The sequence below is a fragment of the Culicoides brevitarsis genome, chromosome 3, assembly GCF_036172545.1.
Source record: "Culicoides brevitarsis isolate CSIRO-B50_1 chromosome 3, AGI_CSIRO_Cbre_v1, whole genome shotgun sequence".
Classification (NCBI taxonomy): Eukaryota; Metazoa; Arthropoda; class Insecta; order Diptera; family Ceratopogonidae; genus Culicoides; species Culicoides brevitarsis.
The window spans coordinates 24253422-24266103 of record NC_087087.1 but is presented as its reverse complement, the minus strand read 5'-3'; the positions used below and the strand labels follow the sequence as shown (position 1 = coordinate 24266103).

Below are 12682 nucleotides of genomic sequence, written 5' to 3'. Positions count from 1 at the left end.
AGGGGTTGCTTTTTCTCTACCAGCAAAGAGCATGACACATTGGTTCGAAATTTACATTTAACTGGTTGAGACACGAAAAAAAGTGACTTTTTAAAGTTTTTTTTCTGTCTTTTGAAACAAGTCGTAACAAGTGCTTTTGATGTTTGTTTGTTTTTTTTTTCTTATCGCAATTTGAAGAGATTTTAGAAAAAATAATATTGAATTTTAGTTTTCAAGCTGGATTCTAAAAATATCCTTTTAAAATTGCTTCAAAATAAAAATCTTAATTTGAAAAACCAGAAAATTTAGAAAACTCATTTTGAGACGTATAAAAACGATAAACGTCATTTTTTGGAATTCTAAATTTTCTGTAGAAAATGATAATTTTGAGGAAAATGCGCAAAAAATTATTCAAAATCAAAAGGAATTAAGAAAAACCCTTCAAAAGGAGCTAAAGATTCATAATGATACTCAGCGCCATCTATATATTGGTTTCGAAAATTTAGTCCATAGATGGCGCTGAGTATCATTTTGAACATTTACCTCCTTTTGAACGATTTCAAAACTTGTTTGAACTTTTTTTGAACATTTTCATTAATATTAATCGAACATTTTCTTCTGAAATTTAAAAATAAATCAAAAACTGACGTCAAAAAAAGCTCAAAAAAGTTTTGAAATCCTTCAAAACGAGGTAAATGTGCAAAATGATACTCAGCGCCATCTATGGATGAAAACTTTGAAATCAATACATAGAGGGCGCTGAGCATCATTTTGAATCTTTACCTCCTTTAGAAAGGTTTTCTCTCAATTCTTTCTGTTTTTTGAATTTTTTTCCACATTTTCCTCAAAATTTAGAAATTTTAGAACTTAAAAAAATGACGTTTATCATTTTTATACGTCTCAAAATGAGTTTTTTGAATTTTCTTTCAAAATTTTGTCAGTTAAAAATTTTTTTTTTACAAATTTTTGAAAAAAAAATTTTCATTATGAGCTAAAATATCAATTTTTTGAAAATTTCCCAAATTTTCTCGCCATCCCTGTCCCTTTCCACTCTCAAATTCCGTTATTTACTACAAAGTACTCAAAGAACAACGGAATCATGCAGTTCTATTATTAGACATTTGCTCCAGTTGTTGCCTTTTCATTCTTTCTCATTTGTTCGTCTGTTGTCTTCTGAACACTTCTCACCGACCAAAATCAAAATGAGAGTAAAAGTTCTCTCACGTCTATCTATTTTTCGTAGTAAATCGACAACAATTCAAACAACACACAAAAAAACACAAATTTTGTCACGAAAAATTTTTCGTCGTTCACATTTTGTTGTTTTAAATGGCCCAGGACGGAAAGTCTATGTCGTGAAAGTGTGTGAAAAATCTTGAAGCGATGATTATCTTCGACCGGATTCCAACGATTAAGCAGTTTTGTTGTTGCATCGATTTAGTAAGTAACCCTTAAAAATTCCCCTTCAAGTGAATTAATGAAGCATTTTTTAATTTAAACAGCGACTTGGATGTGTCTTCATCGGCTTAGTTGACATCGTGTTCTTTGTGCTGGGATCTTTCTTGACACTCGAGGAAGGAATTATTCTCAGTACAAAAGACCCGGAATCGTATCCAAAGTGGACGGATTTTACAAATGCCGCGGATTTTGTAGCCGGAATTTTTGATATTGTCGGGATTTTTGCCTCACTTTTTCTCGTTTTGGGAACTGCACTTGTAAGTTTTTTGTCTTTACTAAAATGTGACATTTTTTAAGAGTTTTTTTTTCATTCACAGCGAAAGTTGCTGCTAGTTCAAGTTTATGTCTATGCACTATCTGTCACTTGCTTGTACTTCATACTGCTGACTCTTATCACGGTATTTTACGATTATGGTTATGGCTTGATTTACCTCCTAGAAGCGTGTAAGTATCAATAAAGTGACGCACAGTGGGACATTTTTCAATTTTTTTGTGAAAAAAAAGTTAAAAATTTGTCAATTGATCAGCTCTAATGGGAAACTTGTATGGCAAAAGATATCTAATTCAATAGACAGTAAAGAAAAAATTAAAAAAAATAATTTCGTGTTAAAAAGCTTTTGACTCCTGAAGGTATGCAATGGATACTTCAACACAAAATTTGAGATATTTTCTTCAAGAACTTAAATTAAAACCTGAAAATTTGGTTAAAGATGTATTTCTATAAGAACAGATTTTATACCAAGTTTTAGCTTGATTAGCCTTTCGAAAACTTCATTTACAAACAAAAACGTTTTTTAGTAGGTATTGCATACTTTCAGGAGCCATGGATTGAAAAAAATACAGTGAAATCTCCAAAATGGGCACCTTCAAAATTCAAAAAAAAATCAAATAAGTGTTCCAATTAAATAATTTTTATTCTCAAATTTTAAAAATTCAAGTTCAATTTTTGGACCTGCTAATTTTTTTGACAAATTAGATAAATATTTCAAATTTTTTAAAAAATATTTTGTTTTATCATTTTCAGAAAATGTTTTAAAAGTTAAAATTTTAATTTTTAGAATTCGTAAAAAGATTGCTTTTTATCAGTCTTAAAACGCAAAAAAAGGAAAAATCTCATTTCGAGATTCTTATACATTTTTTAACTCAAAGGATTCTGATTGACCAAAAACTTATTTTTGATCTTAAAACTTTCGAGTTTCAGCAATTTTTCAAAAAAATTATTTAAAAAAAAAATAATAATAAAATTCTGCCATTTTTTCCCACAAATCATCAAATTTTTCCCACTGTGCGGCATGTCAACGCGATTCTAAATTTAAAATTAATTTCTGTTTTTGTTTATTTTTCGATTTCTTTATTTTTTCAGTGTTCACGACATATTCATTCATCACGGCGCACTCTCTGGCGCAATTGTGGAAAGACAAGTAGATGTAAATCCAACGACTGTTTGCAACTGAAATAAAAAAAAAGACCGGCGAATAAAATGAACTTAAATTAATGCCTTTTGTGTATTTATTACACTCACATCTGATTCATTGATGAGCTCCGTGACCTTCCTCGTTATTATTACTCAACGTTACTTCACAACAATAACAATAATTTTTTCTTTGTGATAAGAAACTTTTTAATTCTCACATTTCAATTTCATTCCGAGTTTAGTCTCTTTCGTGTCGTTTCAAGAGTAAGAAGTTTAGGATGAAGTTTTTTGAGATTCTCGACAATTTTCCGTACTCCAAAAAGCTGTATGAGAAAGTTCCGTTACGCGCATTGTGCATCGGGCTTGCACTCGTGAGCATGGTTTTCAGGATTTGCGTGCACACGATGTGCTATGTGATAATTCATCATTTCGAGCGATATGACCATTGGATGCTGGAGCGAATTAGAGATCCAAGTAACAGTTGTAAGTATTTCTCTTATTTTGTGGTTAAATATGTTTCGAATCAAAAAAAAATGATGAATGACAAAGTTCGAAAAAAAGTATTGTGTGCAAAGTTCGAAAATTTTTTTAAAAAGACTTTTGAGCTAAATGAAAGTTTTTGTACTAAGAAATAAAGAAAAAATTTCAAAAAGTAAAAATATGACATGAAAGCTTCATTTCATATCTCGAATATACAAAAAAAAATAATTGTCTAAGAATAATTTATTATTTGCATACCTATATTTAGGTTTTAATTTCTTTGTAGTAAGCTTTCTTTGGTAGGACGAAGTTTATGGGTCCGCTAATTTCTGCTAAAATCAAGACTAAAATTAATTTTTTTAACAATATTTTGTTTTAAATTTTATGCCATGTTCATAAAAAATTTCAAATTTAATTTTCGAGCAAAATAATAAATTTTCAAACATTTATTTAGATAATAATTTATAAAATTTGATAGGTAACTTGAAATAATTTTGAAAATTTTAATTTTTAAAAAAACAAAAATAAAATTTATATCATAATTTATCAAAAAAAATTAAAGAGAAAAAATTTATAAAAAAAATTTTATTTTAATTTACTTTTTAAAAATATACCCCCCTCTATTTTTTTTAAAAAAAAAAAAACTTTTTTATCCCCTGCAAATTTAAATAGAAATTTGTGAAAAATTGTACATGTTTACTAAGTAAGTTAAAAAAAAAAACAGATCAAGAAAGTTTGAAGCTCTTGAATATTTCTGACAAATTGAAACAAAAAATCTCAATTTAAAAAAATTTTTTTTTAATTTTAAGCCACCAATTTTTGCATTAAAAAAGATCAAATTTAACCGGCTCAAATTAAGGTTTTGAAATTTCAGAAAAAACTTTTGTTTTGGTTTTTTTCTTAATTTTTTTCCATGTACAGTTTTAAAGATTTATGAAAAAAATTTAAAAAAAAATTTCAGTTTAAATTTTTAACTTGAAATATTCTGAGATCAATTTTAAATTATCAAATCTCAATGTAGATATCATAAAAATAACTAAAATATTCAACAATGACCCATTTAAAAAAAAAGTTTTGGGACAAAAACATCGAAAAAAATTCGGAACGACCTAAGTAAATATAAATTATTTTTTTATAGATAAAAAAATGATAAAAAATTAAAATTTTAAATATTTTCAAGACAATTTTTGACTCAAAAAATTCACATGCAAAATTTAAAATTCCTTAAAAACTTGGAAAATTTTGTTTTTCTTGAACAAATATTTTTCTTCGATCAAATAAAAAAATACTTTTTTACAGTAATTGACTTTCTGGACATTTCGAAATACATCGTAATACCGGTCGACACAATTGCTCTTTTAATGGATATGTTGTTGGTGGTGGCAATTTCTCATGTAACTGCACTTTTTTTATCATTTTTTTTTTTTTTTTTGTTAATTTATCTCTTAATTTTCCTAGAAAAACGGCAAATGGATCGACATTTACTTGCCGTTGCGTCTTGTCATTTGCGCGTTTGGCTTAATTTATGTGATTGCTGCCCTTTGCTACAATTATGTGGACACACGTGATGGATTTATTTTCCGTAATTATTTTTTTTCCTCAAAATTTATCGCTGCTCGTTAATAGATTTTATTTATTTGCAGTTTACGACGTGAATTTCTTGTTTTGCGTGCACTCGTTGAACCAAAATTGGAAGGCGGGAGCCGAGTAAGTGACCTTGATGACGACTCTGACGACGCTGCGACGACCTGGGACAATCATATGTTGTTTGTTGATCATTACACAATTTATTTTTGCTTAATTAGTTTTAGTTTTTTCGTGTTAAATGTGAATTGTGAGCGCGAAATACACGAAAAAAAAAGACGGAAAATTTTACACAATTCTATTTCCGTACGTTTTTGTGAGATTTTCTCGTTTTTCTTGCTCGCGCGCGTGTATTTATAGCACACATTTGGCCATTGGAAGCTCTCAGATTTTTCATTTTGAGACGGTTAGTAGTGTTTTTTTCCTCGTCGCCATCACACAAAAAGGGGCAACATGGTCTTTGCATTCATCGAAAACCTTCCATACTCCAACAGAATAACGGGTTGCGTGAATTTACGCACGGGATGTCTGATTGCCCTCACAGTTTCGCTCGTGCTAAGGACCGTCATCTACCTTTGTTACTTTTTCGATGCCACATCTTTCGTCTATGACTTTTTGCTGGCCCCGCCATTGCCCTGTAAGACATTATTTTTGACAAGGAGCCAATTAATTATTCATATTTTTAATTTTTTTTGTTTTTTTTTCCTAAAAAAAATAATTAAATTAAGGGACAAATGCCCGTTTAACGTTGGAAATGTTCTTGGACTTGGTCGGGTTGACTGCTGATGTCTCGCTTCTCATGGGATGTTTGAACGTAAGCAAGGCCACGCGAAAACAATCAAGGGAGACTGTGACATTTTTTGTTTTTTTTTTTTGCAGAGAGACGTCAAACATTTAGAATTCTTTTCTCTCTTGATGGTCACTGTGATTTCGTGCTATTTACTTTACTATATTACGGTTTTCCTGTTGTGTCAAGCCTTTATTGTGGTAGTTGTCGCTGTTATTATTCTTGGGACAAAAGTTTATTATTTCGTGAGTATTTTTTAAAAAATATTTTTTTGTGAAGTGAATGTTGAATTTTGAATCTAAAAGGAAGAAAAATTTAAATTTTATTCTATAGAAAAATTTTAAGCTTGATTTATGAGAAAATTAAAGTGGTTAAGATAAAAAAAATTAGAAATAAAAAGAGAACAAAAAAGTGACAAAATATAAATGTGATAAAATTGTGAGAAAACTTTGTTCATTTAAAATTTTTATATATTTTAGTGAAAAGAAAAAAGTTAAGAAAAATTCAATAAAAATATTTTTCAAAAAATGAGTGATCTTAAACAGTTTAAACTTTATAAAAATAATTTTTAAAATAATTGTTTGTTTAAAAATTTTTTAAACTAATTACTAAAAAAATAATATCTTAGTTAAGATAAATACCCTCATATTTTTTTTTAATTTTAAATTAAGTGAAGAAAAATTTCAAATGTTGATTTTTTCAGAAAAAAAATATTTAATAAAAAATATTTTTTTTCAAATCTATTAATTTGAAATAAAAATAAATTAATATTTAAAAAAAAACTTAAAATTAAAAAATACCTAAATTAAAAAAAAAAACAGAATTACAGTAAAATTTTAAATTTCGAAAGAATTTATTTCAAAAATTGGTTATCTCTAAATTATTTAAACAACTATTTATTTTACAATAAGGCCGCTTTAATTAAAATTATCAAAAAAAAAGTCAAAAATTTTTGAAAATAAAAAATAAGTTTTGAAATTACAAAATGACAAAATTTTAACAATTTTTGAGCGTTAAATAATATTTTTGAAGTTTTTTAACTATTTACTTTGAGAGTTGTTAATTAAAAATAGATTTCAGATAAAAAATTAAAGAAAAAAATTTAATACAAAATACCTAACTGTAAAAAATTTTTGAAAAATAAATTCAGTAATTTTATGAAAAATATTTTTAGAGAAGAAAATTTAAGTTAAAATATGATTTTCAAAACAAAAATGAAAATTATTTTCAAAAAATTTTTGAAAGTTTTTGAAAAATTATGAAAATACACCAAAAAAACTGTCATTTTTGATAAAAATTTTAATTTTGCCCTATCGGATGTTCGATTTTTAATTTTTTTCATTAATTTAATTTTAACCTTAATTTAATAAAAAAATTTTACTTTTAATTAATTGATTTAAAAATTAGAAAAAATAATTATTTTAATTTCTAATAAAATAATTAATTTTTAATAAAAAAATTGAAAAATTTCATTAATTAAAAAATTTTTAGATATCTCACGGAATTATTTTTTTTTAAAAGAAAAAAATAATAAAAATATATTTAGAAGTAACATAAAAGTCTTAAAAGAAATCAATTACTCAAATATTTTTTTACAAATGAAATTAAATTTAAAATAAAAAATTAATTATACCTATTTTTGAAAAATTATTAAAAACTTTATTCAATATTATTTTAATTTTTTAAAAAATTGTTTAATTATTTTTTTAAATTTTAAAATCATTTTTTTATTTTTTTACAGTTATGTGGTCACTCGCTGAACCAAACTTGGAAACTTGGAGTAACAGACAACAACAGAGTTTAAAAAAACCTTCTCATGTAAATAAATAACTTTAAATTTAATTCGTTTTTTTTTTGTTATTATTTATTTATTTTCCTTATTTTTTGTTTATTATTTAAATTTTAAAAAGTTAATAAAGACCAAATTTCTAGTCCACTAAATTTTTCAATTTTCTTCCAAAACTATTTTTTTCCACTTGAATTGAGAAACTCATTTCTTTTATTTGTAAACATGTGTTCGGGGGTCATTTAAAGATTACTTCACATCCACAACTACAAAAATCAGCTGAGTTGAGTAACGGAGAGTATTAAAGAGCGCGCGATTTTATGTCTTATCACATAAATATTAAATATTGAGTACAAATACAAACAAACATGCGACATACCGATACATGAATGAACTACCTACGACTTTTAGCGACGTGAAACGCGTGTGTTTGTGTTATGACCGACCGACACATATGTAAATTATTGGTTGCGAGAGTAGAGTGAACGACAAAAAAGAGCGAATTTTTATGAATTTTTGTTACTCGAGACGATTCATGAACCTGTCTAGTGGCATTTTTCGACACACATGTGTCTGTTTGAGTCTCTCGAGTTGATTATTTTTATTTTTTTTCGCTGTTGTGTAGTTTCTTGAAAGCATTTGTCACGCAAAGTCATCAAGTTTTCTTTCAGTGCTCTCGACAATCAGACTTTTTATAGAAGAAATTCAAAAATAACAAAAAAAAAACACGACGATAAGACGGAACCGGCAATGTTCGAAGGACTCCCAAAAATAAAACGTTGCTGCGGAATGGACTTGAAAGTGATTTGCATCGTTTTGGGCATTCTCGAGTTGGCATTTCTCGCAATTTGTGCCAGCACGGAATTCACCATTTACAGCAGGCATCGCTACGAGTCGCATTTCGAGTCGAAAATATGTGAGAAAAATAAGCTCGGTTACCGAGTCAGGCGGATTTTTAATTGATTTTCATTTACTTTTAATAGGGCCAATGTTTCTCATGATTGAGATGTATGTCCAGTACGTGATATATGCAGCACGTGCGGTTCTTACATCATGTTTGTTGTACGGACTGTTTACGGTGAGTTGACCGTGTTTTTTTGCTGCTGTTAATTTGAATTAATGTTCGTTAATGTTTTGTTTTTTTTTTTGCAGCGAAATCTCAAATTTTTGCACGCGTATGTAATTGTGATGATCTTTGTGTGCATTTATTACTTCCTTCTGTCCAACGTGATGCTTTTTACCAACTTTGATGTGGCCATTGAGTACTTCATTACGTTCTGTAAGTATAGTGATGCAAACAAATCGGTTTTCTCGGGCAAAAGTGACGGTCCCAATGCACATTTTGAGTTAAAACAAACGAAATTCGTGAAATTTTTCATCTAAAATCCATAATGATGACAAAAAAGTGCCATATATGCACTGGGATATTTTTATTTTTCAACAAAAATCCATAATTTTCCGAACATAAGAAAATCTTAATGCATATTTTGAGGATATAGATTGTGCATTGGGTTATTTTTTTGTTCAAACAAATTCATTTATTCAGGAAAAATTCTGAATCCCATTGCACATTTTGAGTAAAAATGACAAAATTTGTGAATTTTTTGGCCAAATTTACATTGGGATATTTTTATTCTTTAACAAAAGTTTATAATTTTTGGAAAATTTGTAAGACCCAATGCACATTTTAAGTTAAAAAAAAACGAAATCTGTGATTTTTTTACAAAAAAAAATAATTATGGCAAAAAATGCAAAATATGCATTAGGATATTTTTGTTTTTCAACAAAAATTCATAATTTTTTAAAAATAAGAAAATCCCAATGCATATTTTGAGTTAACAGTACCAAATATGCATTGGGATATTTTTTATTTGTTCAAACAAATTCATAATTTCATGAAAATTTTTGAATCCCATTGCTAATTTTGAGTAATAATGACAAAATTTGTGAGTTTTTTGACAAAATTTGCATTGGGATACGTTATTTTTCAAAAAAATCTTAATTTGAGAAAAATAAGAAAATCTCAATCCATATTTTGAGTAAAATTGGCGAAATTTGTGAATTTTTTATGAGCTTCAACCAAATTAAAATTTAAATTAAATTAAAATTCTTAATAATTTTAACTTAATAGTGCAAAATGTGCTTTGGGATAATTTTATTTGTCAAGAAATATCTCTATTTTTAGAAATTAAAAAAGTCCTAATGCACATTTTAAGTCAAAGTTATGAAATTTGTGAATTTTTTGACAAAATATGCATTGGGATATTCTTACTTGTTCACGAAAATCATGCTGAAATTCAAATTATTTTGTTAATTTTTCAACATAATTATTTAGAATTTTTAAAATGTACACTGGGATCAAAACTAAAATTTTATTAAGGACATAAACTCCAATTTGAGTATAGGTTTATTTTAAATTAAGATTAAAAATTTAAATATTTTTTAACCCTACGTGGCTAAACCTAGTGCACATTAATCATTTTCGTCCTATAGCATATTTTAAATCTTAAGCCCAGTCAACATTTTAAGAAATTTAAATTAATTTTTTTAAATCCGATTTTTTCTTGTTTTTTATTAATTTATGACCAAAAATTGACTTTTAATAAAATGATTTTTGAGAAAACCGAAAAAAATTAAAATTGAACAAAATTATGAATTTTTTAAATGACATTTTAGCTAATTGTAAAACAAAAAATCGTTTTTTTAGAAAATGAAACGTTTCCCTGAAAACCAATTATATTCTTATCACAAATATTGATTTTTCCCTTATCTTATAATTTTTTTTCTTATCTCCACAGTTTTAGACTCCATCACATGGCTCTTTGTCCATTCGCTGCACGAAAGTTGGAAAAAGGGAGATTACGAAAAGGCAAACACCGCAACGATCTGAAAAACTTAATCTGAACGAAGAGAGAGACTTTAAGTAACTTTTAAGGATTTTTTTTTTTTGTAATAAAGCAACTACCAATCGTCATGCCAAAAAAAAACTCACCCCACGAAAAATTTATCAATCACGAGTTTATCCTTTTTCCGTGTGTGCGTGTTTCTACGCCAGTATGTCCGTTCGTGACAAGATCGTCTTATTTTGTGGTTGGTTTTGCGGTTAAAAAGGGCGGAGCTTTGCGGTTAAATTGCATTGGATGGATTTCAATTCACGGATACACTCGGCATGTTTTCTTTACCTTTTGATTTGCGGTTGTCCGTTGCACAAACAAATCAACGGAAAATTGGCTTCACGCGTGTCACGAAGTAATTTTTAACGAATTTTTGGCTCTAGAAAAGCGCACTCTTTCTGCATAAAGTTGAACAATTTTTTCCCCTTTTCGAAGAAATTTTTAAGTTTTCTTTTTGAAAGAAAGAAAAAAAAAACTTTTTCTTCGTGCAACAAGAAATTTTCGTGTACAGTATATTGATCTCTTTTTATCGCATGCGCCACCAACGCAAAAAAATTAGGGAGGAAAACTGGGGTGGTAAGTATACGACATAGAGCGACTCAACTTTCTTCAAGATATTTTTCTTAACTTTTTGTCGTCTCTTTCTTTCGTTGGGAAGAAAAATTCAAGAAGGGAGACAAAAGTTTGTTAAAGAAAAATGCGAAAAAGCTCGTTATTTCCCCTTTTTTCTAATTTTTTTCCGCAATTTTTCCTGATAGATGTCAGCTCGATGCAGTTTCAGCAATAAAATTGCGTGATTGCATAATTATTGTCTAAGTTTCGTGTGTAGAAGACAATCAATTCAATTAAGACAGAATATTTCCGAGTGCCGAATAATTGAATTACGATTTATTTTAATGACTGCCGAAATTTCCGTATCTCATATCCTTCGTCATCGTCATCAACTTTTGCACATATCGACAATTGAGAGAATGGAAAATGTAGAAAATTGGTGTTTCGACGATGTTTTGCATAATGGTTAAGAAAAGTAAGAAGTTTTTGAGAAATATTTTTAAAATTCGGAAAAAATAAATTATTTAAATTAATTTTCTAATTTTTTAAAAATTTTTGAAGAACTTTTTTAATTTTCAATAAAAAAATTTAAAACTCGAAAATATATTTTTTAATTTACATTTAATGAAAAATTTATCATTTTTCAAGAAAAAAAGAAAAAAATTGGGAAAATATTTTAAAGATTGTCAAAAAAAAAATTTTTAATAAATTTTCAAAATAATAAAAAAAAAATAAATGAATAAAAAAATAATAAAATTTTAAAAAATTAAAGAAATTTCCAAAATTCAAAAAAAAATTAATCTGATCTTTTATGTAATTAATTATTCTAAATTTCAAATAATAAAAAAATCATTTTAAGACGAAAATTTAATAATTTCTTAATTTTAACGTTTTTTTTTATTAATTTTTTAAAATTTATGTACTTCTTTATAATAAAAATTAAATAAATTTAAACTAATTAAATAATAATTAAACTCGAAATTTTTCTTTTTATAAAATTTTTGAAAATTTGTGAATTTAAAAAAAAAATTGTCATACAAAAAAAAAATTAAAAATATTTTTGTAAAAAATTTAAAATAATTGAGAAAAAATAAGAAATTAATTAATTAATTTAAAAAATTTTATTTTTAGGTATTTATTATTTTAATTTATAAAAATAAATTCGGAAAAATTAAAAAATTTCTTAAAAATTTTAGAAAATTTTCAGAAAAATTTTCGCTATTTTCCCAAAGCTTTCGATACATCAAAATTTCACATTGAATGCATGAGAAAATCTAATCAAGAAATGTGCATTGCCCCAAAATCGCACACATGGAGAAGATATAATTCTGATGAATTTGTTACGCATGAAAGGTGTTAGCGGTTTCCTTTTACATGCACCACAGATTAACAAATATGTACCAGAGGCACGGCAGAAGGACGACGGCGGCATTGTTAAAACTGCTCGGACAACGATAAGTAGATAAACCAAATGAATGGATGAATGATAGACTGGCGTCTGGTGCGCTGCGATGTAAGGATAAATTTGGTTGAATAGGCCGGAAAATTCGCTAGATACGTGCCAAAAGTGGTAATCTGTCAATTATTTGCCGAACGGCATCCATTTTCTTCGGCCAAAAAATTAAAGTACTCGAGAAATGCAACTAAATTAGAAAATTCCAAACAATTGCAACGCCGATAATTAAATTCATATCATTGCAATTTGTAAATTATCCTCAAAATCTCAAACATATTTTAACGTACTCACC

The 12682-nt window shown here is 27.2% G+C and overlaps 3 protein-coding genes across 4 annotated transcripts; all 3 read left to right on the top strand.

Annotated features, from left to right (window-relative positions):
• The first annotated feature begins 1226 nt into the window (after window positions 1–1226).
• Window positions 1227–5201, top strand: LOC134834649 (uncharacterized). Of its 2 annotated transcripts, XM_063849386.1 has the most exons (5): window positions 1227–1419; window positions 1482–1694; window positions 1755–1881; window positions 2801–3334; window positions 4631–4725. In XM_063849386.1, exons 1-4 carry the CDS (start codon window positions 1363–1365, stop codon window positions 2860–2862), a joined length of 459 nt encoding a protein of 152 aa, XP_063705456.1. In that variant the 5' UTR covers window positions 1227–1362; the 3' UTR covers window positions 2863–3334; window positions 4631–4725. The 2 variants fall into 2 exon arrangements, with proteins under 2 accessions (XP_063705456.1, XP_063705455.1); XM_063849385.1 differs by lacking the exons at window positions 1227–1419; window positions 1482–1694; window positions 1755–1881 and adding exons at window positions 4790–4913; window positions 4975–5201 and having other exon boundaries at window positions 3130–3334.
• A 142-nt stretch (window positions 5202–5343) lies between these two features.
• Window positions 5344–7633, top strand: LOC134835144 (uncharacterized). The gene is made up of 4 exons (XM_063850013.1): window positions 5344–5552; window positions 5644–5729; window positions 5795–5947; window positions 7444–7633. Exons 1-4 carry the CDS (start codon window positions 5369–5371, stop codon window positions 7504–7506), a joined length of 486 nt encoding a protein of 161 aa, XP_063706083.1. The 5' UTR covers window positions 5344–5368; the 3' UTR covers window positions 7507–7633.
• Window positions 7634–8064: 431 nt separating this feature from the next.
• Window positions 8065–10499, top strand: LOC134834761 (uncharacterized). The gene is made up of 4 exons (XM_063849534.1): window positions 8065–8404; window positions 8472–8566; window positions 8641–8767; window positions 10287–10499. Exons 1-4 carry the CDS (start codon window positions 8239–8241, stop codon window positions 10376–10378), a joined length of 480 nt encoding a protein of 159 aa, XP_063705604.1. The 5' UTR covers window positions 8065–8238; the 3' UTR covers window positions 10379–10499.
• The last annotated feature ends 2183 nt before the right edge of the window (window positions 10500–12682 follow it).